Consider the following 27,684-nt stretch of genomic DNA (forward strand, 5'->3'; position numbering starts at 1 on the left):
GCAGAAAATAGTGTGTGTGAAAGGAGTGATGTGGCTTTACGGGCAGAGCAGCAGCAGCGACAGAAATAATCATGAAAAAGTTAAATTTTGCTAGTTTTGTACATATTAGCTGTTTAGTTTTAGTGCTGAACGCCGCCGGAAGTGGCGCCCGGGAGTGCGGCGATGCAGAATGCAAGAGTAAGTGCCGGGATTGCGGGTTGATTCGGGGCGGTCGAAACTTTCGAACGAAAAGTTGGCACTTTTCTCTGTACAGTAGAGGCTGCGGAGATTGAAGTCTCGATGCACTGAAGAGGAAAGTGAAAACTAGGCCACTGTGTGCGGCGGTTCGTTGGGGATCTGTAACACGGACCAGACCAAGTTTGATAACGGGTTTACTTTCAGCTCCGATTGCCAATGCGTACGCCACGCTCGGTTACAAGGGCGGCGGCGAGGGGAAGGTTGATCTTGTGCACGGCGAAAAGGTGGTGATTCTGGCCCGGAACGTTGGCAAGGAGCGGCACTTTCTGGTCAGGAAGGCGAACGGTGCCGTCGGGTTGGCCAACAAGAGCTTCATCCGGGACACGAACATACTGGTTAAGTCGAAAGACTTGATTTTACTGCCGGACGAGGAGGCTGTTGGGGAGAAGATTGAACCGTCCGGAACGGTTCAGCCGGACGTGGTTGATGGGACGACGCTAAACGCGGCAGAGGTGGCCAAAGGAACGGCTGCTGAAGCACCGCCGGTGGAGACGAAACCGGCTCCGGTAGAGGAGAAAACTCCAGAACTGGGGGTGGTTCCGTCGGGTGGTGAGGCTATCAAACAGGAACCGATCGAATCAAACAGTCTTCCAGAGGCGACGACCGTAGAAGCCGATGTGGCAGCCGTTAAGGAGCCGGAAGTGGCGTTGAAAGACTCCCAGTCGGATGCGGAAGAGGAGGCCGAGGATGAGGAAGGAGATGAAGAGGTACGTTGACTCAGGACAAGGTAGTGTTGTCACATACATAACCGGAATGGGGAGAATTGTTGAATTAGGTAGACACAGATTTCAATTTCTCGGGCTTTTTTTCTGATTTTTTTTTATACAAATATTTGAGAATTCAAAAATTTAAGGATTTAGAAATTCAAAGTTTACAAAAGCCTAATTTTCTCAGGAATTAAAAAAATTAAAATTTCAAGATTCAAAATTATATGAATTTATAAGTTTAATAATTTAGAAAGTTATAAATTCAAAAATAAATTTAACATCAAAAATTCATAAGTTTAAATATGCAAACAAATTTTCAAAATTTCATAAACAGATAAATTCTGTTTTGAAAAATTTAATTTTTTTCGAGAATTTAAAATTATAAAATTCGGTGAAAAAAATCAATTACAAAATCCAAGATCTAAGATATTCTGTAATTTAAAAATTTACAAATTATATGTTTTAGAAACTTTTTTTTTCTAAATAAAGAACTTCAGGTTTGAAGATTTTTGTTAGAATTTAAGAATTTCAGGATCAATGAATTAAATAATTTAAGAATAGAAAAATAAAAAGACTACAAAATTAAAAAAAAAAAAACAAACTACACAAGAGAAAATTTGAAAAAAAACTAGCAAAACAAAAGAATATATATTTTCCTAAGGCTTGAATTCAAAATCTTTAAATTGTTTTAATTCAAAAAGTCAATATTCCAAATTTTAAGAATGTTATAATATTTAAGTAAATTAGAAATTTAAAAAAATATATTAAAAAACGTAAAAAAAATAAAAGCATTTTTTCTTAAATTTGGAAAATAAAACAGATGTTTAAGAGTTTATAAATATTAGGAATCAAAAAAATTAATTCAAAATTCAGAAATCTTTAAAATAAAAAAAACTAATTTTAAAATAAAATTCTATCATTACAAAAATTAAATTGCAAGAATTAAAAAAAAACAAAATTCGCAATGATTTTTTTTAAATTCAATAATTTAGATACTTCTAATTCTCCAAAATAAAGAATCAAATTAACATATTTTTTTAAATGAAAAAAATTCTATTGAGAAGTTAGAATATTTTAGAATTTAAAAATTCTATTCATTCAAAAAATATATTAAAATTGTAGGAATTCAAAAAAAAAAATCTCAAAATTTGATTATACTGAAACAAAATATTTAGAAATTCAATGATTTAGAAACTTAAAATTTTCCAGAATAAAGAATTTAAGATTGTTGTAAGAATTAGAGAATTCAAGAATTTAAAAAAATTAGAAAACATTTCAAAATTTAAGAATAAAATAATTGGAAGATCAGAGAATAATAGAATTTCAGGATTTAAAAAATAGGAGTTGAATTTTAAAATTCTTGAATTAGGAAATTTGTGGTATAATAATATAAAAGATCATACATGTTTTAAAATTAATTCAGCATATTTCAAGTCTGATACAAATCATTCTTTCCAATATTTTTGCTGCCGGCCAGCAAGTATTGGATATCCAACACATACAACTAGAGGAATTGCCACAAAAGGCGATAACTCAATAGGCGAGATCTCGAAAGGCGAAAATTCAAAAGGCGAAAAAGTAGACCCACCACGCTAGGCGAAATAGCACAAAAGGCGAAATGGCTCAAATGGCGAAAAAGTATTATTTGATTAGGATTCCTCCTTTCTCTCAGACAATGAAGTACGAAGTGTAAACAAACAATTCATCCTGCTCGTTCGAGGATGGATTGTTTGTTTACACATCTACACTGAAATAAAAAAAAAGTACGACATTGCTATTAGGGCCTTTGGTCCCATTTTAACGCGTGTAATGAAATGCCGTAAGAGCAATGTCGTACCGCCCCTTTCCAATGTGTTCCAGTTATTAAGTAATAAAAAAACCCAATTACTAAATGAGGAAAGGAGCCAAAATTCCTAGAATTTAGGAATTTGGTACTTTTTTTTTTATTTCAGTGTAGAGTATTTTTAAAAGGTTCTATAAGCTATTGGCTTTCATAGGTTTATAATGTTTATAATCGGATTGATAATTGGATGTAGCCATTAAAAAATGCTCTAGACTTCGTATTTGAACTTTTACTTGGTTTGGTTGATCTATAGTTTTATTGTGTAATGTTTATGCATTTTTAATTCTGAATCTTTATCATTCGGGTATGGGCAACGAACACACGACCTCTGGAAGTCCAGTACGCTGCTATAGCTATAGTTGAAACCCCTACGGTCAGGATTTCGAGTGAGCAATAAGGGAATCTGACTTTGGCGTGCCAAATAGTAATCTAGAGGCTTTGTTTTGATCTAAAAAATAGTTGACAAATCTGTAATAGCTAATTTGAAAAAAGAACGGGAATATTTGAGGAAATGCTTTATAGAAAATACATTTCGCGAAAAAATACCCAAAGTACGCGCCGCGGCCTCGGTGCACACGGCCACCTGGCGCGTACTTTGGGTATTTTTTCGCCAAATGTGGTTTTCGCCTTGTGTGGTTTTCGCCTTATGTGGTTTTCGCCTTTTGAAACATTTCGCCTAATGAATTTTCGCCTTTTGTGATTTCGCCTTTCGAGTCTTCGCCAAACGTAGGAGACTCACAACTAGAATATACACGAAGAAATGCTCTGTTGTTTTGGGTCATGTAACTAATCTTACTCTAGAACTTTTTTTCGCTACTTTTCAAGGATTCCGACCCTGCGGACGAAGAAGAAGAGGATGACGAAGAGGGCGAAGATGAGCAAGAAGTAGAGAAAGAAGTGCCAGAGACAAAACCTACGGAGCAACCCACTGAAGAAGTAGTTAAGGACAAAGTTCCAGAACCAGTTGCCCAAGTCGCGGAGCCCACTGAAGAAATCAAAAAGCCAGAAGAGTTGGTAAAGGTTGACGAAGAGGTTCCAGTAGAGCAAACATCAACCGAGGCACCACCAGCTCAGCTGGTCGACACTGCGACGACCCTCGTTCCAACCCTGGAAGAACCCGAAGTCCCAACTCCGATCGCAGTTGAAGTCACCACAGCGACTCCCGTCGTTGACCAGCCAACTGCAGCGGAAGCCGACGTTCAGAACGAAACGGTCGAAAAGGTCGCCGAGGTTCCTCCGGCTCCAATCGTCGACATCATCGTGGACGATCCGCGCCAGGAGATTCCCGTCACGGAGGAGCCCGAACTCCCGCTGGAGGTTCCCCCGGTGGTGGCGTCAAACGCCAACGTAATCGAAGAGAAGCCGGAACCAGATTCGGCACTGCCAAAGCCGCCCCACGGTTTGCTACGGGGAGGGTTGGGTAGTTTATTGTCGCACAGTCATCACCATCATCATCACGGTCACCACCACCACCACGGGCATCACGGTCATGGGCACGATCACTCGGGGCATAGTCACGATCACGGGTCGCACGAACACGAAGAGGTTCCGTTCATTGCTGGACTGGGCTCGGTTGATCCGATTCCGCACAGAGAACCTCTGCAACAGCAGCAACCACAACAACAAGAACCGCAACAACCTCAGCAGCAGCAGCAGCAGCAAGACGAAGGTAGGTGAAAGGCGAAAGAGAACGTCTGCTGAACTCTACGCGGCAGACAGAGCACATAACGCGAAATCAACCGAAAATATTTTTAGACGCTTTTTGTTTTCATCATCGCATCGTCATTCACTCAGTTTGTGTTGTTTTGGCGATTTTTCCGCGACGCAGTTATTAACCAACCAACCGTACTTTCATTACAGTCGTTCCGGAGAACGGATTTTGTGATTCGGTGTCGTGTCCGAACCCCGGACAAGCCTCCTCGCAGCATCAACACGCCAATGGCTTTCACCATCCGATGGTAAGTTTGCCGCAAGTTACGGAAGATACGGTCAGTACGCCTGAGCCAAAGATGGTTGAGGAAGTTGGCTCGGATGAGGGCATCGTAACGCCTAGTGAGGAGGAGGTGGACTACGCCGAGATGTTCATCGCGGAGCTGTTCAAGCTGAGCGATTTGATTATGCTGCTGGCGATTACCTCATTCACGTTGATCGTGTTTTCGCTGGGACATTACCTGATCAACAAGAACCGCAAGGAGAAGCCGCTTATTTACAAGGTGAGCATGACCCTGGTTGATGCCGTTACAGCGCATAGATGTGAACTGTCATTTTAAAGTGTTGTTACGATGTTGGTTGATTCCTTCGTTGTTCGTGAATAAATGTTGTTTAAATTTTCCAGCTGAACATGATCGAGCGTGACCTGATGGCGTCCCACAAAGAGAACGCCATGTTGAAGGCCGATTTGGCGGAAACGCGCCACAAGCTGACCAGCATCGAAAACAACTCGTTCGGCTCGAACGACATGGTCATCGCGTTGCGCCAGGACCTGGACGACGCCGAGCAGACCAAGCTGGAGCTGCAGGAGCAGATCGCCTCCCTGGAAAAGGAACTGGAAAATGCCGCCGAAGCCGGGCTCGAACTGAACAAGATGGTCGCCGAGCTGTTGAACCAAAGCGGCAGCGACTCGATCGCCCTCACCGTCGACGAACTGCAGAAGCAGCTGAACGAACAGCAGCAAACGATCCTCTCGATGAACACGACCCTGGCCGACAAGAGTCGCGAAAACAGCGAGCTTCAAATTACGCTCGCCAACCAGTCCGCCAAGTACGGCCAGGAATTCGACGAACTGCAGCAAGCGTTCAACGACCTCAAGCTCGAAAAGAGCAACATCGAAATCGAACTGACGAACCTAAAGACCGGCCAAAGCTCCCAGCTTGAATCCCTCCGCAAGGAAACCAGCACCGAAATCGCCAAACTCAACAAGGAGGTCAAATCCTTCCAATCCAAGTGGGAAGACTCCAAAAAGGCGCAAAACTCCGCCGAAGCCAAGGTCGAAGCCCTCGAAGAGTGCATCAAGGACATCAAGCGGGGCAACACGAACGGAACCGTCGACGGGCTGATCGATTCCGCCGAACTCAAGGCGCAGCTTGCCGTACTTAAGAAGGAAAAGAACAACCTGCAGGATCGCCTGCAGGGCGAAGTGGTCGCGCGCCAGCTCCTGGACGATCACGTCAAGATCATCAACGACGAAATCTCCAACCTCAAGAAAGAGTACAGCCAGGCGGAGAAGGACAAGCTGGAGGCGGAGACGCGACTGGAGGTGTTGTCCTCCTACTTCAAGGACAAGGAAACGCAACTGCAAAAGTAGGATTCAAAAATCTCAAACCAAGCTAGAAAGTGATAAAATTTAATTATTTTTTTAGGGAATTGAGCATCAAGGAAGCGATGTGGATGCAGCAGCAGGGTGAAACGACCAGCACCGTCGAGCGGATACGGTTCCTGCAGGACGAGGTGCAGCAGTTGAAGTGAGTACCATCTACTCGTGTAGATTGTTGATGTTCGTTGATGTGCTCATCTGTTTTTATCTTGCTTTGTTTATGCAGCCCAGTGCATTCGCTCATTAAGAAGTTTGAAGAACGGTATTTTTTTGGGTTTCTTTTTTCCATTTGCCTGAGCTGTAGAACTTGTGTTGATGCTTGTTTTTTGCGCTATATTTTCAAAAATAAGTTGAAAATCTGTATTAGTAATTCAATTTCAATTTCAATTCAGTTTTATTTGTGAATAATCAATTTACAATGAGTTCATTTAGGTACACAACAGAGTTTTGGTGTTCCTTTCAGCTGTGATTTACATCGTAATTCAATCTAAAAATTATTACTTATAACTATGGAATAGACAAGAGTAAGAAAAAGTTTTCAAAAAACTTACAGAAAGTGCAATTGGAAAAGGATAGATAGAGAGAAAGCTTAAAACTAGATCACAGACAAAAATAATATCAATTATAGATGTGCTTGATCATCAGCTCCCCGAGGGCCAGAAATTGCTCCGCCTTGTTACGGCAGCTCCGAAACCGCGTCATCATCTCCCCCGCGAGAGCAAAGAACTCCGGCAGGGTAAAGAGATCTTCCCCGGTGACTCCTTGCTGGGCCGCATCGCCGCTACCGGCAGCGACCACGCTGGCAAACGAACGCCCCCATCCAGGAGGGATCGCTGGGTTGTCCGCTGGAACCGTACGCTGCCCAACTGCAGGAACGGCTGCGCTCGTAATTCGCTGAGGAGAGTGGGGCGCTGCTGCTTTCTTCTTCCTCTTTTCCTGCTCCTCGAGGTAAGCCTTGCGCGCGACGCATCCGCGGTAGTTACCGGTATGGTTGCCTTCACAATTCGCGCACTTTACGCGCGGCTTAGTTTGTTCTGCGTTTTCCCCCAAGTCCGCCTTTCGTGGCAGTGCGCACGCCTCCGAGAGGTGTGACTCACCGCACTTCACGCAGCGGGGCCGGAGGTTGCAGTTCCGCGAGCCGTGGCCGAATTTCTGGCAACGGTGGCATTGCGCTACGTCTGTCGGGTTCTTGGTGTAAAACCGCCAGTTTACCCAAAAACCGTCCAGTGTCTTAGTCCGCCGCAGATCTTGGATCTTGACGGTGCCGCGGTCGAAGTACAACAGGTACAGGGTGTGTGTACCTGTGACTGTTGTCTTTCGCGAGAGCACTTTTATCTCCCGTGGCTTTATTCCGGCGTTCGAGAGGTGTCGCTTCAGGTCGGCGATCGGACGGTCTTGGTAACCCTGCAAGACGACCTTAACAGGGGGCTTCTCTGGGTCGTATGTGTAGAAGTTGAAGTTGCTACGCTTCAGTTCTTCAAGCACCAGGTCAAAATCTTTTCTGTTCAGTGTGATCACTTGCACTGCCGACTTACCGATTTTCAGACAATATCCGAGGCCTTCCAGCAACTCGTCAACATCGTCCGCCAACGTGTCCAAAACAAAAATTGGAGGTGGTCTTCGTTCCGTTGGAGAATTGTTCTTTTTTGACGTCGGCACTTTTTTCCGTGCACGACCATCATCGTCGTCGTCGTCGTCGGTAGTGCTGCTACCGTCGGTGTTGCTGTTTTCTTCGTCGTCGCTCAGCATCTGGAACTCGTTCCTGATGGGGATGTTGGCGGATGTTGATGTGCCACTGGTAGTGGCACCGGAAGTACCGGAACGGGTTCGCACTGGTGATCTTGGGACATATCCGGGATGTAGTAACTTTTTATCGATGCCTTCAGCGCTGACGCTCCCCTGCGCGATGGCGGCCGACACGGCGTTGGTTTGTTTACCTTTTTGCACACGGCCAGTAGACGAACTTCGCGGGTTTTTCGAGGCCGCACTCGAACTGCCACGGCCACGGCCGGCCTTTGGCATGCTGCAGGAGCAAACTCGCGGTTAATCACGGTAAACTACGGCGAAAAAAATCGAAAAAACGATGGAGCACTGAGCACTTGACTGCTGCTTGCTCTCGTGCGTACACGGAGGTGCGTATTAGTAGTTCAGCTACATTTTTAGGACATTTTCTCCGTGACATTGCAACGTTGCCGTATTTTTCAAAACGGTACAAAATTATTTGATTTTACGAAAATGTGAGAGTTGAGACGGCCAAAAGGAAGGGGCGCGCCAATGTGGGAATTGGAAGTAATTTGAGATTGTAGATGGTATTGTTTTGATTCGCATCATGTTGAAGCAACTGTTGTGGATGTATTTGGATCATCGCAATACGGGGTTTATCTTCTATCTCATTTAATTATTTATTTTCTTATTTATAACTTGTTATGAATGTAATCTAAACTTTTTTTTTGCAAATTAAATATCTTGAGTTTTTTTTAATAGGGCCTATAAAACACAATAGCTTATATGAGCTTTAAAAAAACTCTACAAATACTTATAAATAATGAATTAAAAGCACCCAATTTGTGTGAATTTTGCTGTTTTTTCTATATATTTTTTCTTAATCAAAAAGCACAAAATTTTAAAACGTCCAAAATAAGGACGTTGCAAAAATATATCAAAGTTTATGTCGCCGCTCCCTTCAAAATTGGTCGAAAAATCAGGGGGCGAATTTTCTGTTTTTTTTTTGTTTTGTTTTTTTTTTTTCAAAAAACTTCAAAATTTTAATGAAAATAGAAGTCAAATCAACTGAAAACAATCTAAAATGCATTTTTCTGCATTGATAATCATATTTACCATGTTTGTCCTGCATTGAAAAATATTTTTTTTATTTGTATGGAATTCCAATGCACAGCATCGCAAAACCTTTTTTTCGCAAAAAAATAACCTGTTCGTCAATAATTAGATATTTTGGCAACTAATTATTGCAAAACAACTGGACAGGTGTAAAATGCATTTTAAAACACTTTTTTCATTCAAATGTTGAAATCATGGCTCGTGTTTTCTTTCATGAAGTATTTTTAAATTGCAAAAAAACACATCGAAAAAAATAAAATTTTCAGATTTTAAATAACTTAAAAACGGTACACTTTATTTATCAGAAAAATGGTAAAGTTATTTTCGATTAAAATTTGATTTTTCATCTGAAAATGGCTTATACATTTGTTTTTTTCATTTTTGCCTTTTTTTATTTACATCACATTTAAAAAAAATATTACTTTGGCACAAGATTTGGCACCATCCTAAACCCTGGAGGAAAAAAAAATCAGTAGCAAACAAACAAATTTCTAGAATAAAAAAAAAACGTATTTTGGGAATCCAAATTCAAGTGATAGGTTTTTTCGCGTAACATTGTTTTTGAAAAAAGAGGGCTTCGTGGCGCGGTGGGGCGCGGGTTCGATTCCCGCCTTATTCTCCTGGCCTTCTATCAGATGGGGAAGTAAAACTAGAAATTAGCAGAAACTTGCAACAGAGCCCACAAAAGACCCGGGGGTCGTTAAAGTGGATTGCTTTGCTTTTTTTTTGTTTTTGAAAAGTCCTAAGCATAACCTACAACTTTGTGGAAGACACCAAATCGATCAGAAAATCATTTCTAGATGTACAAATTACTCTTTATCGAGATTCTGCCTTTTAAAGTTTTATCATTTGTTTTTTTTTTAAATAATACATTAATTAAAACATTTTTATTTAGGGCTATGTTTTTTTGCAGGCAGTTAAACTAAAAAAATGTATCAATATTTCAAATCAAATTTAAAATCAATAAAATTAAAGAAAATAATAAATTTCTAAACAAGATAGTAAGCAAGAGAGAAACTCTCTCTCTCTCCGTCATTCTCCTCTTGTTTTCTCTTCACTTCTCTCGTTTACTCCGGAACAAAGGGAAACAAACAAGGCTAGAAGTGTTAAAAGCATCAACCCGTATTCTTATTTGCTTTACTTTTCAGCTTTTGTCCTAGTCAAGAACTCTTTTAAAATCAGTTATAATTAAAATTAAACATTCTTTCCCGCAGATCGCAAAACGAGAAGCTGCGCGCCGAAATCCAAACCCTGGACACGGCCCACAAGGCGCAGTACACGAAGCTGGAGACACAGTCGCACGACGCCTGGCTGGCGGCCCGCCAGGCCGAGCGCCGCCTCGAGGAGTCCCGCAACGAGGCCAGCACGCTACGCCGGAAGCTGACCGTGCTCGTTGACGGTGGCGTTGGCACGACTGGTGAGGTTTTTCACGGGAGTCTTGGTTTGAATTTATTTGACACTTTTTTTTGTTGTTGTAGACGGCCTAATCCCGGGACCGGTTCCCCCGCCGGCAGATCTGAGCATGACCGCTCCGTCCCCGATCCGGGTCGAATCGCCGAACGCGCCTCCTCCTCCGCTGATGGGTCTTCCGCCGCCACCGTTTTTGCCACCGCCGTTCGGGGCACCGTTCATGCCACCCTTTATGCCGCCACCGGGTCCCGGCGAGATGCGTCCGGCGCCGCTGGGTAGGCTCATGTCCCCGCCGCCGAACCGGTACAGCCCCAGCATGGATCGCGACCGGGACCGAGACCACCGGTACAGTCCGGATCGCGACCGCGGCCGGTACTCGCCGGACAGTCGGTACGACTACTCTGTGATGTCCAACTACGAAACGGAGACGGACTTTAGCCCGCCGCGGTCACCTTCGCCGCACTCACACTCGCGACGGTCCAACTATGACCACCGGGATCGGGACCATCGGAGGGACGGTCGCACCAGCGGCAGCGGTGGAGATCGCAACGCTGGTTCCGGAGGAGGAGGAGGAGGTGGCGGCGGCTACCCGAAGGCGTTCTCCCCGCCCAGCATGAGGACCACCTCGCCGCCCATCCAGGACCCTAGGAATAAAAAGTATCAAGGTAGTAGCAATCACTTCTCTGACGATTCCGATGAGTGTGGTAGACCATATCTGTAAAAACAAAAACCCTGAATCGAATCTCACTCATGCAACGTGAATTGGATTTAATCTTTTACGCTTTTTCAATCCGCGCGCTCTCAGCTGTGGACACAGTAACCTAAAGTCGTTCAAACCATCACACCACATTTCGTTGGTTTTCGTTGTTGAAGTTATTCTTCCCTCACCCCCACAGCAAATACGCTTATTTAGATGCAAAAACAAAAAAAATCATAACTCACGCCACGCAACGCATTATCTAACTGCCGAATATTGCCACGGGTACTGGTAGAAATCATCCTCCATTGCTTAGTTCGTCCCTCCCCCCATATTATGTGATGCCTTGACCTTGGAACTTACTAGTACTAGATAGCGGATTCCATATTATGAAATTCTCATAAAAACAAACAGTGTAGTAATCATTCTCTAAAAAAATCGGGCTCTAAACTTATATCGTGATCGTGTGTTCATGACTGCAAAAGAAAACTCATTTATCGTCTCATCACAGTAGATTAAAAAAAAACGGGTCGCAATTGCAGAATTCTCAATTTTATTTTTACTCTTGGAACTCTGATTGAGTGGAGAAAGATAGCGCAAAAGAGAATGACCAGAAAAAGGTTGAGAGCGCAATTTTGTCCAAGAGAGTTTTTCGTTTGCTTGCTTTCTCTCTCTTTCTCTGAATAGATACAAAAGCAATTGTTTCAAAATCGGTAAAATAATAAAAATATTGCTTATTAGTATTTGTAGATTCTTCAGAAAAAAGCAACGCTTAAAAAATATTTTTTGTCATTTAGCACTCGTTTCAAAATTTGAACAAAAAAAAACTTGTAACATGCATTTTTTTGAATTTTGGAAAAACCTCAGTTCTAGCGGAATCATCTTTTTATTCGCTAAATAGTAATAAATAGTAATAATTTTTTGGTACATGGAATTTTACTGAAATGAAAACTATTGTTATACGAACCCAAACAAATTCAAGGATTTTTGATGAAGGGCGATACAAAATTAAAAAAAACTAGGTAATGAGGCCTTATTACCAAAAACAGGATTTTCAAAATGCCTATTTTGAAATATTAGAAAGTTAGAAAAAAGTTCCGGATTTCTTTTATTTTTTAACGCTTAAAAATATTTTTATTTTTTTATTGAAATTGAAAGAATCTAAAAAAAGTTTTCCTATAATTTCCGAAACTTTAAAAAATATAAGCGCTGCAAAATCAATTAGAATTTTTTTTTATTGAAATTGAAAGTATCTAAAGAAAGTTTTTCCATAATTCCCGAGGCTTTAAAAAATATTAGCGCTGGAAAATAAATTAAAATTTTAAAATCTCATTACCATCTACTTTTTTTAGTATTTTCGAAAATGGGCGCTTCCTCCTAATTAAAAATTGTTTCAAAATTAGTATCTTAACTATTTTTTTATTTGTCAAAGCAGATAAAAAACCAATTTAAGTATATGAGAATTATTTCAAAAGCAAAATTGAATTGCTTGCCATTGGTCGTAGCGCTTGCTCAGGGCGTATCCTAAACCTTCCACCTCCTTAACTCAGAGAGAAACATATTTGGGGGCGCTAAATTTCAAATTTTAATGCTAAATTAAATTTATGGGCAGTTTTTGAGGATAATTTTTTTAATTTAAGAAAAATGATAGTTGAACTTAAAAAATCAAAAATCTCTTATATTGGATTTTGAAAATACTTAGTTTTGTTGATATTTCTTCTTACAAAATCTCAACTAATTTTTAGAGTGCAACTTTTCTCTGAATAGTCCTCATCAAAACATACAAAAAATTTATTAATAATTTAACAAAAATCCATATCAGATTTTAAGAGGACTTGTTTACATAATGATAGAATTCTGCAATTGTAACCATATCTCAAATCTCAGTCAAAACCTAACAAAGCTTCTGAGATTAAGCAACTAACACGATTTCCCCCCTACAAAAAGCAGCGGAAAAGCACTTTAAAGAACTGAAAAATTACTGGAAATCGTTGGAGGAGTAGTAAACTAACAACCAATCAAAACTAACCTACAGTTTCTGTTTCGTCCTCGCCTTCAAAGCCGTTCTGTACGTATCTGTTTGTAAATACTTTATTTCGTTACACGTTCATCAAAATGAAACAAAATCGACTAAAAAGAACATCATTCCGCGCGAGCTTCTTTTGCTTTCGCTTCTCTCACAAAAATCGCTCACTCTCACTCTCTTGGTTTATTTCCGTACTTGTCGTCGGGCTCTCTTCGGATATTTCTCTCTTTGAGGGAGTTTGGCCGATTAAGCTCAAATTCTCTCACCAAATTGCTAGCATAAAAGGAGAGTTCAAAGCTTTCAGAAAAGTACAGAAGCGCGATTCTGACGGAGAGAGTGTTTCTACATTTTTGGCAATAATACGGAACTAAATCACGCTTCGTAGTTTCAATTGTGTTACACTTTTAGAAATGTTTTCTTAATCAATATTTATTTATTCCTTTTTCTGTAATCTTTCTCTCTGTCCAAACTGTTTTATACCGAAAACACTCACAATATTCTCACCACAAACCAACACACCCAACACAACACAACCAAAGGTGGTTTCAGTTCCGGCTCACAAGACTCGGTCGCGACGCGGAAGAGTGGCAAACAGTATAAACAGACGTAGAGAAGCTACTACTGAGTGTGGGTCCGTCAACCTCTAAGTTGTGGTGGAACCAACCAACCAATCATCCTAAACCTCTAGTGTAAATGTTTTTTTTTTCTCTGTTTTCTCTGTACGATATATATAAACCAGTAAAAAAAACAAAACAAACAATTTAAATAGTGCAACGATAGTGGTTATTCAAGAGTAGTTAAAACATGTTTTTTTTCCGGATTTATTGGCCTTGATTGGACGTGGGTGTGAAAAGTTGCTCGGGATGATTCGAATGGAGGCAAATTCTTGTTAGGTTAGGCATTTAATCTTGCGTGAAAAACAGGTAATTGGAACAGCATCCGGGAATCGAATTTTGCGTTAGTTTAACAAATATAAAACTTTTTTGTACAAATAATAGTACACAACACCTCAATACAAGAACAACAGCAACACATCAATTGATTTGTACATTTAAATTTAGGAAAAGTGCAGTTAACGATTGGTGAGCACACGTGTATGATGAAACAAATTTCCAGACCGAAATCAACAGGTTATTGTTGCGAATAATCAAAATCATATTTATACAACAAAGTAAACGGAGATTTTAGTTCGATGACATCCCTACGCGCCACAAACACATTCGTATTGTTGTGTCGCCAGTCGTCTAGTAAACCATAATATTTTCCTATTTTGACATTATTGGCTAATATTACACACTGGATCTGTATTTTTAAAAAAAGTTGCAACCGATAGGATGCAAACCCAGCACCAACAGTAAGGACTGGCGCCTTAGCCCGCTCGGCCATCAGATCGATGAAAAATGGAAAGGATAAACGCATATATGAGCTTGACATTTCGGTCAAGTAGGTTTACCATACTGCTACATATTTCAGGGTGTAATATTACATAAAATACAGATTTCTACTGTCAAAAAAGTTGAATATTCTGATTATATTATTAATATCAGCTTTGAGCAGGTTGCACCATTATTTTGTGTTTTTTTGCTAATAATTTTCTTTTAAAATGTTTTTTGATTGCTGTACTTTTGATAATAACAAAATAAAAAAAAAATTGCCATATTTCCGGAGCAACTCAAGAAAAGGATAAGCATTTGCACAATTTGAAATTCAAAATACTTAAATAAAAAAAACACAGAATCAAAAATTTAAGGATTTAAAAAAATTAAAATTCTGTTATCAGGGGTGACATTGGGACTGAGAGGTAAGGTTCATACAAATTTCAGCATTTTTGTTTAATTCAATTCCATTCCCAGAGCCAATATCACCCTTGATGACGGTTAACGAATTTAGGAATTCAAAAAATAAAAACTTACTAGGAAAATAGGAAAAACAAAACTTCCTTAACTCTAAAATTGTAAAACTTTCAAATTCTGAAATTCAAAATTAAAAAAAAACTTAAATTTGGTAATTTTACAAATCCGTTATTTATCTATTACAAAATTCTTAAATTTCTAAATTAAAAAATCCTTTATTTTTTGAAATTCTTGAATTTTTTGAGTTCATATTTTTTTCAAATACTTGATTGACGCAATTTTTGCCGCCATCTGAAATTACAAAAAAAAATATAAATACCGTAGTAACAGTTCAATAGGGCGAATCTGCCTTTGTAAACAAGCAGTCTATCCCCCTCTTACTTGACGTGAACTGTCACTTGAGCAAAAGGGATAGACTTCTTGTTTACAAATGCAGATTCGCCCCTATTGAACTGTTTTTACGGAATAAATGATTCATGGTTTAGGTTGAAATCCAAATTTTGAGAAAAAAATAAATTTCTTGATTGGATTGGAAATTTTGCCGAGGAATTTACAAACTGTTTTATTTATTTATATTCCGAGCAATTCCATGTCAAATAGGAAATCGGTTGTACCCGACCCTCTCCGCTTTCAATGAAACTTTGTAGACATGTTATCCTACGCTTATATAAGCCATTTTTGTGTATATGGAGCCAGTTACACTCGATAATAACATTTTAGAAGGGCGTAAGTGTTTTAATTTTTTTTTGTATTTCGTAATTTAAATATTGCTGTATCTCGAAGCCGTTGCTTCGTATCAAAAAAGTGGTCAAAGACAAACATGTAGGAAATTTGACGGGCTTTCCGGAAAAAATACACTGAAACAAAAAAACACTCCACTTTTATGAGTTTTTTTTTTTTGATTTTTATGTTTAAAAGTCAAATTTGAAGTTGCAGGCCAAGGGTGCATGATACTGATGATACTCGTCGGTTGACACACCTAGGCGAGGAACATCCCGGAAGGAGCCCAACTACATCCGTAGTGCTGTTTGAACAAAACAGCATGGCTCTGGTTCCTTGCAAGTGTCCTATTTTCTTACCTCCACGTTGGCTTGGTTTAGTCATCATGATGACAAGGTGTAACCTAGCTGGTGGCCTGTGGAAACGACTCGTAAACCTTTGACCAGCGAGGGTCAGAGTAGAGACGGCTAAAAGAAAGGGGCGCGATAATGTGGGAAGGGGAAGTAATTTGTGATTGCAGACGGTATTGTTTTGATTCGCAGTATGTTGAGTCAACTGCTGTGGATGTACCTGAGCATCGCAGAACGGGGTTTCTCTTCTTTCCATTTCTGCTATCAGCTATCTTCTGTTTATTTTGTTTTCACTGATTATCTAAAACGGCTTCTGTTTACTATCCTCCATTTGATTTTCTTATTTCTCAACGCTTTTCCACTCTATTTTACCAATTGATGTTGCTGTAAAAAACTGTCTGCTTTCCCTTAATTTGGCAGCGATGTCAATTTTGTTTATCATGTGCCTTTTCTTTATTTATCTATTTGAATAATTTATCATCTTCCCTGTAAATTGCCCTCAATACAATCTAAGCTTGTTTGTTACCTCTTTTTATTAACTATTGTTAATTTCTATATCTACTTCATAAATTACTATCTTCCTTTTACTACATAGTATATTTCCTTCACTATCCATTGTTTTGAAACTTCACCTTTTTCTTAAGCAAATGAGGTTCGAGCCCTTACTCAATTTATGGAATGATTAAAGGATTAACACAAATATTACTACTGTACTTTTGAAAAACTTTTCTAAAATGCTTAGGACCAAAATATTGTAACACAACACCGCGACAAAAGAAATAGCAACAGATAAACACAACTCAACAATAGGGGAGATTTCAGGAGAAAACAATACACACTAAATAACAATTAGTTTTTGAATTCAAACTAAAAATAAAACAGTTTTTGCTTTAATGAAAATTGATAGGCACACTATAAATGGTTAGGCGCTTATACTTACATCAAACCCTACTTAATGTACCACCCCCGGCCGAGTTAAAATGCGTAACCGGAAAAGAAGGTGTGCATGCCTGGCACGAACACTCAAAGCGTGTTCTAGCGTGCTGCTCGTACTGACTCAGAGCAAGGGTGAGATGTAGGTGTAAGGGCAGTGCGTGTTCGTCGGGAACCTGGTGCATAAGATCGGTCAAGGCCCGTTCTTACACTGAAAATTGCGAATTGCGAATTAAAAGTCAAATTTGAAGTTGAGCCCACGATTTTTTTTCGTTCAAAATTTTTGTGAAATTAGCCTAAGATGCTACAAAAAGACTCACAAAAAATACAGGATGGAGCACTCACCTAAAAAAATACAAAAATCATTTACTGAAACTGTTTTTTCAAAAGTGCTCTAAACATCACAATTTGCAAAAACCGATAGTGGGAATCGATTCTCCAGACAATTTTACATTGAAGTCTCCATATTGACCATTGTCCTAAGTCCAATCCTTGTGAAGTTACAGCGGTTTTAAAAATAAAAATGTGGAAAAAAATGGTTTTTTGATGGTTTTGGCAATTTCTATATGACAGACTTGATTTTTCAGTCTCAAAAATATTTTTACCGGAAAGCTCGTCCAATTTCCCATAAGTTTGTCTTTGACCACATTCAAATGATTTTTAAAATTTTTTGATGTTATGATTTGTTTGAGTGGCGAGTTATTTTCAAGTTTTTAATTTGTTGTTTTTTTTGTGTAAAATTTTGGAATTTTAGAGTTGGAGTATTTTTCAATTATTATTTAATTTTTTTTAGTATCACATTTGTTTTTGATATTTTTAAATTTGAATTTTTTGTCGATTTGTTTTCTCAAATTTCTTAATTTCAGTGTTTTAGAATTTTTGAGATTTTAGCTTATTTTTTGGAAGAAGAGTAACGTGTTGTATCGGAATTTGCCAAAATGTTGCAGTTGTCAGAATGCTTAGGCGACCTTTTTAAATGTTGCTTCAGATTTATTATTGTAAGTTTGCTTCTAATCTGACATTCGTTGGCCATCAGCGATATGATAAGTTTAAATTGTATTAGACTTGGAATATGGTGATCTTATCTTACTTCAATGGGCAGATAAAAAAACCTCGATCTTTATTTATACTACCTACTTCCAAATCCCTTCAGACAAATCAGGGATCGGCACTTAACGTAAAAAGATGACAAGGTTCAAAAGTTCACAGACTACTATGATGGTTGAAACAGCCTTCCCATCATCCCAGTAGTCACTGCGAAGATCTGTCAGCTGGGCCCGCACTTCAACGAATCAACCAAGCATGACTTCCGTCAGTCATCAGCCCGCTTCCGTTGATCCTGCCATTTCCACCCGAAGGACACCATCCCGTAAAGCTCCGTCCCCTTATCGACCTTCGGTGCCGAGCAAAACCCATTACAGCAACGCAAATATCAACGCTCCAAACAAATTAACCCGTAATAATACGTTTATTGCGGAATCCGGAAAGTCTTACAGAAATGGAAATGGTGGTGAGCACCATGAACAGGATGATTCCGGCGAGGGGCGACTCGGTCCGAAAGCGAAGAGCTCGAGCGCCGGAGCGTTGGAAGATCTGCGCCAGCGGGAAAGTGACGATGGACAGCTGGTGGACATCTTCAAGGGGGATGACATCATTTTTACGGGTACGGGATCGCAGATGGCAAGCTAGACGTATTTCAAGAACTTGTTTGTTTCAGGATCGGAAGAGGATCGCCAGCAAGCGCTGGAAGAGTCGGTCCCACTTCCGGCAATGCCTCCGGTAGTGAGCAAAAAGTCTTCCAAACGGACGTCACTTCCGGTGAAGACAAATTCCTCGCTTGGTCGTCCGCTTCGTTCCCAGCGGAGCGTAATCAACGGATGCGACTCCAAAACGATTCGGAACCTGCTCAAGTTGATCACGCGAAGCTACTTCGAGAGTCTCAAGTACGAGATCGATCGTATGAAGGACAACGACCGGAGGCTGCAAGAGTTGGCTGGTTCGCATGGGAATTCGATCGTGGCGCTGATCAGTCGCGATGCGGAGTACGATCGTAGAATTGAGGAGTTGCGGGAGCAGAACGTGAGATTGCTGATTGAAACTCGCGAGAAGGACAAGGCCCAGCAGACGACGGTCAACACGATAACCGCTGAGCTGAATGAGTTGAAGTAGGTTTGCGTTGCAGATCTTAAGTTTGACCTAACCTGGATTCTTTTCAGATCTGTCTGCAACCTGCTTTTGAAGAACATCGAGAAGGACTACGAGCTGGACCTGCTGGCTCGGAAGCTCCGCAAATCCAAGCAGTTCGACTCCAACACGTACAAAATGCTCAAAACGCAACTCCGCAAACCTATCCGCACCAAATCGGTCCAATCTCCGGAGAAGTCCTGCTCCCGAGCGAAGCTCCAGCAGAAACAAGAAGTGCTATCGCTTCCGTCCAAGGCGAAAAGTGAAGCCCTGCTAAAGTCGTCCAAATCCAAAGTGTCGCGCAGTTCCGCCGTGGCGACGGTAGTGCCGAAGCCGACACCGCCGTCGCAGAAGCTCAAGAGCGACTGGTCCTCGCTGTCCAGCATGTCGTCGATTTCGACCCGGACTGACATGCTGTCCGACATCGGGCTGACGTCGGACAAGAGTCGGGCCGATTCGAGCAAATCGGGTGGGAACGGTGAGTGATTTTTTTAGCTCTATCTTTTTAAAACAAGAAATAATTAATCGGATTCAGACAGCGAGACGGCGAAGCAAACGGCACTGAAAAGCCACAAGCCGAGCATTCTCAAGATATTCTGCTGTGGGGGACGTTCGAAGAAAGCGAAGAAAAGCGCCAAGACGAATTAATTTTTTAACGAATTTTATTTTTATAATTCTACGGGTTCCGCAAGCAATGATTATATTTTTTACGTATTGAAAATTGTTGATGTCTGTGTTCAGAAAACAATAAACTTCTCGATTATGGCATAACATTCCATGGCGTGATCGTTTCTGGAGCAGCTTCTACGAACTGGAAAGAGAAAAATATTCAGAACCATTTTACCAATGTTTTTTCACCTCAAAACAGAGTAGGCGTACCCTAAAATAAGACCAACACTTCTTACCTTTTTCGTAATGCTGTCCTGGCATGCCATTCGAATCCGAGACGAGGTCGCCGGCGATACCAGGTTAAAGTCGTCGTCCAGGTTCTCCTCCTTGCGGGCGGCGGAAATGGCCTCTCGAATGGCGAAGAACGTCGACGAGGCCAGGAACACCGGTGGCTCTCCGACGGCCTTTGACGAATAAACCGCACGCGGGTTAGGTGCTCCGGTCAACAGAGACACGTTAAACTCGCCGGGAATGTCGGCAAAGCCCGGGATCTTGTAAACTCCCGGGCCGCGAGAGTAGACGGTTCCGGTTGGAGAGTAGACCATCTCCTCCAGGGTAAACAGACCGTACCCTTGCATGAATCCACCCTCGATTTGGCCAATGTCGATGGCCGGGTTGAGACTCGACCCAAGGTCCATCACGATGTCCGTCCGGATGACCTGGTGATCTCCGGTTAGACAGTCAATCTCGACCTCGGAAACGGATGCTCCAAACGTAAAGTAGTTGAAAGGATTTCCCGAGTTGGTTCCAAAGTCGTACCCGATTCCAGGGGTCGCATAGAATCCGGTCGCTGAAAGCGAAACCCGATCAAAATACGCCTTGTTGACCCAGAAATTCCAATCCTTATCGGGGAACTGCTTCTTGTACGGTTCCAACCTTTCGTTGATGACCTTGCAAGCATTCAGCACGGCCATTCCGTTCAAATCAGACCCAGCACTGGCCGCCGTTGGTGAAGTGTTCGGTACCTTATCCGTCGAAGTCTCGGAAATGTGGATCTTCTCGAATGGAACCTTGAGCGTCGTTGCCGCCACCTGAATCATCTTGGTATGGAGTCCTTGTCCCATCTCAGTACCACCGTGAGACAACAACACCGCGCCGTCGGAATACACGTGAATCAACGCTCCCGACTGGTTCAGATGAACTGCCGTGAAGGCGATACCGAACGTGGTCGGAACCAAGCTGATTCCCCGCTTGCGCCAACGGTTCTGCTGGTTGAACTGCTCCACCTCGGCACGACGTTCTTGGAAGCGCGAAGACTTGATGACTTCTTCCCAGCACTTCTTAACGTTGCAGTTTTCGATCGGTTCGTTGTAGTGCGTCTTGTCCCCTTCCTTGTACAGGTTCAGCTCGACCAGTTCAACGTAGTCCCTGCCAAGCGCTCGTGCCACGTGGTGCATCATAGTTTCCGCGGCAAGCATTCCCTGCGGACCTCCAAATCCTCGGAACGCCGTATTCGAGGGTAGATTTGTCTTGCAGACCCATCCCTGTACGCGCAGATTAGGCACCTTGTACGAGTTTTGAATGTGGAACATGGCACGCTCGAGCACCGAAAAGGACAAGTCCATCGAATAGCCAGCGTTGTTGTACGCCTTGAAGTCGGCCGCCAGCAGACGACCGTCCTTGTCCACTCCGACCTTGTACGTAAAGTAGAACGGATGACGCGTTCCCGTTATGGCCATATCTTCATCCCGGTCCAGCATACAACGAACCGGTCGTTGCAGCTTGTAAGCTGCCAGCGCAACGGGAACCGCCAACATAGCTGCCCGCGATTCCTTACCTCCAAAACCACCCCCGAGACGCTTCACCCGCGAAACGACCTTGCAAGACGGAATTCCCAGCGCCTTTGCGACATGCTGCTGAACCTCCGTCGGATGCTGCGAAGAGCTAAAAACTTCAATCTCGTCGGAGTCCTTTGGTACGGCCACGCAAGCCTGCGTCTCCAGGTAAAAGTGTTCCTGTCCTCCCAACCGGCAGTCTCCTTCGACGATCTTGTAGGCCTGCTTGAAGCCTTGCTCGATATCACCCTGCACGATCGACTTGGGATATCCCGGGTAGTACGACCCCTTGGCAATGGCGTCCTCGATCGTAACAATAACCGGCGTCAACTCTTCGTACGCGATCTTAACCTTACGAGCAGCCTTTTGGGCGATCGATTGGTTCTCGGCTACGATCGCACCCAACAGTTGACCTTGACTGGTGACCACGTCTTTCCAGAACACAAACTCATCGTGAAACACTGGTCCGCAGGTGTTTCCTTCACTGCAAAGATCGTCAGCGGAGAAGAAGCGATGAACGCCCTCCATGGCAAGTGCTTCAGTTGGATCGATCGAGAGAACCTTGGCGTGCGCCTTGGAACTGATCACCAAAGCGAGGTAAAGCTCGTTGCTGTACTTTGGTATGTCGTCGCAATAGACGGCTTCGCCGGTGACTTGCTTAAACGCTGAAGCGTGAACCTGAGGTCGTCGAATGGGATCCGTGATCGGTTGATCATTTGCTACCTTCTCGAACAGCTGGGCACTCTTGGGAACCAAAGTATGGAAGGTATTCGCTCCGCTCTTTTCACGATCCTGAATTGGTTCACGACCTGCAACGGTCTTTCCGAGCACCTCACTGATGGCAAGATACGCCTTAAAGAACAAGCTCAGTGTCAACGATCGACGATACGGGATCATTCCACCAGGAGCACTCGGACTCAGCGGAAGTTCTTCCACCATAAGATCATTCGCCTTCTCAACCAACGCCTTGTCCCACTTCTGTCCAACTAAGGCAGCTGCCGTCTTCTTCGCCAGCACCGTTGTCGGAGCCATTCCACCAAACGCCAAGTGGATCTGCTCCACAATGTCCGTACCCTGCTTGAACAGCACCTGGAACGCCCCGTTCACAATGGCAATATCATCATCCCGACGCTTCGCTTGCTTGTACGCAATGAAATGCAAGTCCTGGTTCGTCTTCGGGATAAACAGCGAAACCAGAACCTCATCCGGTCGGATCACGTTCTTCCGGTAACCGGTGAAGAACCCATCGCCCATGCGCACCTTTCGAACGCCTCCGTCCAGGCTCGCCACTTCCAACTCGATCGCGGCCGCGGTAAAAATGGGATTTAGATCGGAGATTGGACTCCCAGTCATAATGTTGCCCCCGACTGAAGCCATGTTCCGGATCTGCTTGCCGGCAAAGTAGTGCAGCATGTCTACGATCGCTCGGTACAGCCGAGTCTCACTCTCGGGAAGTTTGTCGATCTCCTCCCTCATCACGCGTTCCATCTCCACCAACGTCACCGAAGATCCCACCTTCAGCCCGCCGTCAACACGCTCCAACTGGGTCAGCTCAGCGATCTGCGTTGGATACACCAGCACCGGATACTCAAAGTGCTTGAACTTAACCTCAACGCCGACTTCCGTATTTCCCACGATGATCTTCGCATCGGGGTGCTTCTTCTTGAGAGTCAGCAAGTGGTCCAGCTTCGTCGGGCGATACCAACAGGTCTTGGACGATCGGAACACCAACGATTCCACGTCCAAACTATCCGAGAGTTTCAACTCCGGCGGGAAGATCGGCTCTTGCGTCGGATCAAACGGCTTGAACTCGCTAACGTCAAACAGCTTATCGTCCACCTCAACCCCACATCCGTTCGAAGTTCCGTTCTGGTTCTTGCAGCACTTGTCACCCATGGCACATCCAAACTCCTTCGTAAACGTCTTGTACCCCTCCAGAATCGGTCTGTACCCCGTACAGCGGCACAAATTACCCTGGAACGCAACTTCCAGCTCCTTCATCGACGGCACCGCCGAGTTCCGCAACAACGCATACATCGACATCACAATCCCCGGCGTACAGAACCCACACTGCGTTCCGTGCGCCTTGGCCAACCGCTCCTGGACCGGATGAAGTCGCGTTCGGGTACTCCCAATTCCCTCAACCGTCGTAACGGCCATTCCATGCACCGAACATACCGGCGTAAGGCACGCGTTGGCCGCCAGATTGTGCACCCGGCCGCAGGTTCCGGCGGTGCGATCGATCCGCGAGATCATCACCGTACAAGCGCCACAACCGCCCTCGGCACAGCCCAGTTTGGTGCCGCACAGGCGCAGCTTGTCGCGCAGATAGACTAGCAGGGTGCATTCCGGGTCCGGGTTCGGTTCGATGACCTGGAGGGAAGATTTGAAGACCTTTTAGAAAAATTTACTTTCTTAAGGAATGACATAATTCTGTCTAACTAAAAAAAATATTTTAAAACAAAAATTAATATCATAATGAAGAAATAAAAAAACTGTATACATAGGGGAAAGTGGGGCAAGTGTAACAAGCTAAGGAAATGCTCGTTATAACCCATTAAAAACGTTAAAAAATCTGTCAATTTTTTTATAATCAGCTTATTCCAGGTCTTGACTGAGACTTTGATAGAACAAGTTTTAAAAAAATCCAGTTTTTTTATGTAAAAAATTGTTTTCAAAATTTTTGATTTTCCGTACGTTCTACTCAACTATATATATATTTTTTTATATTGTGGGAACCTAAAACTAAATTTTTTTAAATTTTAAAAATTTCTTTTTTTTTATTTTCACATTTCTGAATTTTAAAATTTTAACATTATTTTTTTACATTTTTACATTTGTCAATTTTGAAATTTTAAACTTTTCAGATTTCTAATTTTTCAAGTTTTTAAATTTTGACATTTCTCATTTCATTTCATTTATTGGATCATTTTGACATTTTTAAATTTTTGATTTTTATAATCTTGAAATTTTAAATTTTCAGAAATTTTGAAATTTGTTCTTGTAAATTTTTAATCTTTCAAGTTTTTAGATTTTGAAGTTTTTTGTAATTTTTAAATTCCATAAGTTCTAAATATTAAAATTCATAATTTTTAAAGTTCTTAAATTTTCAATTTTTGAATAAGGTCGTTACAAATATTTTTCAAAGTTTATGTTGCCCCGCTCTCCCACCCCTCCTCCTTTAAATTGGTCAGAAAAAAAATATATTTAATTTTTAAGAAATTTCAATGTATAGCATCGCATTGACTTTGGTCAGAGCCGAGGAATATAAACTTCAAAAATTATTTGGAACGACCTAAGATGAAGAAATAAAAAAAAAATTATATGCATAAAAATCAAAAGGTTTTTTTTATAGTTTTGGATCCTAAAATTCCTGAATTTTATATTTTTGAAATTTTGTGTGTTTTTAAATTTGTGAATTTTCAGATTTTTCATTTTTTTTTTTTTATTTTAATGTTATTTTATTTTTACATTGTTTAATTTTTTACATTTATTTAATTTCACGGTTTATTTTTTTAATTTACAATTTTTTGCAAATTGATTTTTTTGAATTTTCACATTTTGAAAATTTGGATTTCTCTTTCATTTTCAAATTTTTAAACTTTTAATTTTTTAATTTTTATACTTTGAAGTTTTTGGATTCTTTTGTTTTTTATTCATTTTTAAATTCTAAAATTTAAAAAATCTAAATTTTGAATTATTAAATTTTTAAGATTTTAGATTTTTAAATTTTGAAAAAAAAATGCATTTTTCATTATTTTTTGGCATTCACAATTCAATTTTAAATTCTGTTTTTTTTTATCTGTGATTTTTTAATTTTTAACCTCTTAAGTTTTAAATTTTCAAACCAATTTTTTTTCTATTTCAAGTTTTTAGATATTTAAAACTTTGAAATTTATAAATTTTAAAATTCTTAAAAAAATTAGTTTTACATTTTTCAGTTTTCAGATTTTGATTTTTTTGCGTTTTTACAATTTTAAATTACTGTTAACTATACAACTTTTACTATACTATACATCTCATTTTGATAGAACAAAATTAATGTCATTAGGTAATTTCTGAAACAATTGATCGAAATGAGAATGCTAAACTTTAATTTTTATCCCTTTTCGATACAACGAAATGTTTATTTTGAAAGAATGGAAAAACTCACTGAAATGTTACAAAAACATGAATGATGTATTTTGAAAAAAAAATTAAAGTTCATTAAAAAATGTTTGAATAAAAAAAATAAAAAATATCTGCTCACATTTGAAAAAATAATAATGGAAAAATAACAAAAACATAGGCAAAAAATATTTGAATTTAAGATATAAAAAAAAAAAAATATTTTTTATGGAGCTATTTGCAGTAGTGTACACTGTAAAAGAATGGAAAAACTCAAAACAATTATTACTGAAAAAATAAAAGAATTCAGTTCTTTCTCATAGAATGCTTTTTAAGAACTGCTTAATTTTGATATGTTGCATTTTCCTTTTCTTACTTTCGACCTTTTGTCCTTTTTTACCTGTTGTCTCTCAATATTTTAGCCATAGAGAAGTCCTCCACAAAGTTTTAACCAACCAAAAAAAAAAAAAAAACAAAAAATAACATCTTTTGAAATATGCCGATTTCGTAGAAAATTGCCCAGTTTCTAAAACTGGTGAATCTTGCAAAAATGTTGGTAGATTTCACTATTTTTTTAGCTGGATAGTGGCATGCTTTTGGTCTTTTTATGTTAATTCTTTAAGAAATATGCAAAAAAATATAATCCTTATTACTTATTCTCAACTATCTTTATATTGAAATGATATTTAAAGTCATTATTTTCCCTCTTGAAACTATCGCCCACAGAAACAAACATGTTTTCTTGCTGAACTATATTTTTTTCTGTTATGCCTTCGCACACTTCTAGTAAATAAAGTCGGAAGGACTAATCAAAACATCATCATTTTATTTCGTTCGTCGCGAGATACCTACAACCATCACCGCCGCGTTCGCATGGCAATAAATGAGCCTCCAAGCGCGACTTGGAACATCACAGCGCGCAGGACAGACTCACTTTCGCGTCAAGATAGTGTGTTTTGCAAAAACGGCTTCAAAATAAAGAAGAAGCAGCAACGTGGAGCTGATAACAAAATTGATGGAGCTCGTCGGGGTAAATGTTGGGTATTTGGAGAGGTTTGTTCTTATTTTGATTAGTATCTTAATGAAGTTTGATAACTTTCCCGTTTTTTGATATACTTTTACGCGGTAATATCAGAATTCATTACCTTTTTACCATTCACAAAAAACACTAGCGGTTGCTGATCGTTGAACTCAGCCAGAACTTCACCGTTGGTCGATGGCAAAGCCATAATTGTAAAGTTATCCAACAACTTAAAACAAAAAACAAACTCAATCTCCTCTTTCCACTTTTAATCCTTTAACCTCAAATTCACTTGTTGCCAGGGTATGTGGATTGATTCGCCACCAGCACTAACTAACGACACACCGATTTGTGACTTTCTTCTATCTCGTACGAGAGCTGCCAAAAGACTGGTTTTACGAATCTTAGCTGATCGAGCTGAGCTGAGAGTTCAAGTTGTCTGTCGTGCTGGAGAGGCACCACCTTCGACCGCGTGAGCGTTGATTGTGTGTGGTGGAAGAATCGGCGATAATAAACGTGCTGGTCATTTTTATATTTATTAGGGTAACGGGTGGTTATTTGGGCTAACACAAAAAATACCCTTTGCATTTGAAACAGGCTAAATTTCTATTAAAAAATTTCGAATTCTTTAAAATTTCAAAATAACCTTTCATTCATTGAAATAATTATGTATTGGTAGAACAACGATTAGATTGAAATGTTCGTGTGGCAATTCATTAGAACGGTTTAGTTTGCTCCTTTTTGACTTTCTGGCACAAAAATGCGAGATTTTCAATTTTAAGTCAACAGTTTTTTTTTTACATTTTGGGAGAATTTTGATACGATGATCCATCCATTAATCTCGTAAACACTTAATTTTTATATGTATTTCCGAAATAAGTGTTTTAAGCCCTTTTAAAAGGTTGGGCTTGGTTTTTAAATTTTTAAATAGTTTTTTGAAGCGAGTAGAAAGTTTAAAAATAGTTTCATTTTCAACATTGTAAATTGATAGTTTTTGAGAT

At 40.6% G+C, this 27,684-nt stretch overlaps 3 protein-coding genes across 9 annotated transcripts; 2 read left to right on the top strand and 1 right to left on the bottom strand.

Annotated features, from left to right (window-relative positions):
- On the top strand, window positions 1-18,219 carry LOC120412671 (transport and Golgi organization protein 1-like). 6 transcript variants are annotated; one of them, XR_005604844.2, is made up of 10 exons: window positions 1-177; window positions 382-944; window positions 3,589-4,456; window positions 4,648-5,000; window positions 5,123-6,087; window positions 6,147-6,248; window positions 10,153-10,355; window positions 10,417-11,013; window positions 12,993-13,113; window positions 13,611-13,845. XR_005604844.2 is itself a non-coding variant. In XM_039573234.2 (9 exons), the coding sequence occupies exons 1-9, from the start codon at window positions 72-74 to the stop codon at window positions 18,101-18,103; spliced, it is 3,780 nt and encodes a 1,259-aa protein (XP_039429168.1). In that variant the 5' UTR covers window positions 1-71; the 3' UTR covers window positions 18,104-18,219. The 6 variants fall into 6 exon arrangements, 4 of the variants coding, with proteins under 4 accessions (XP_039429168.1, XP_039429166.1, XP_039429169.1 ...); XR_005604845.2 differs by having other exon boundaries at window positions 12,996-13,113; XM_039573234.2 differs by lacking the exons at window positions 12,993-13,113; window positions 13,611-13,845 and adding an exon at window positions 18,081-18,219.
- Window positions 18,103-19,882, top strand: LOC120412673 (uncharacterized). Of its 2 annotated transcripts, none has more exons than XM_039573239.2 (4): window positions 18,103-18,590; window positions 18,645-19,092; window positions 19,144-19,589; window positions 19,651-19,882. In XM_039573239.2, exons 1-4 carry the CDS (start codon window positions 18,230-18,232, stop codon window positions 19,674-19,676), a joined length of 1,281 nt encoding a protein of 426 aa, XP_039429173.1. In that variant the 5' UTR covers window positions 18,103-18,229; the 3' UTR covers window positions 19,677-19,882. The 2 variants fall into 2 exon arrangements, with proteins under 2 accessions (XP_039429173.1, XP_039429172.1); XM_039573238.2 differs by having other exon boundaries at window positions 18,104-18,590; window positions 19,647-19,882.
- LOC120412669 (xanthine dehydrogenase) lies at window positions 19,756-27,122 on the bottom strand. Its single transcript, XM_039573231.2, has 3 exons — window positions 26,808-27,122; window positions 20,017-23,928; window positions 19,756-19,922 (listed from the first exon to the last, which is right to left on the bottom strand). The coding sequence occupies exons 1-3, from the start codon at window positions 26,889-26,891 to the stop codon at window positions 19,872-19,874; spliced, it is 4,047 nt and encodes a 1,348-aa protein (XP_039429165.1). The 5' UTR covers window positions 26,892-27,122; the 3' UTR covers window positions 19,756-19,871.
- Window positions 27,123-27,684: the final 562 nt, after the last annotated feature.

This window comes from Culex pipiens, chromosome 2, assembly GCF_016801865.2.
Source record: "Culex pipiens pallens isolate TS chromosome 2, TS_CPP_V2, whole genome shotgun sequence".
Classification (NCBI taxonomy): domain Eukaryota; kingdom Metazoa; phylum Arthropoda; class Insecta; order Diptera; family Culicidae; genus Culex; species Culex pipiens.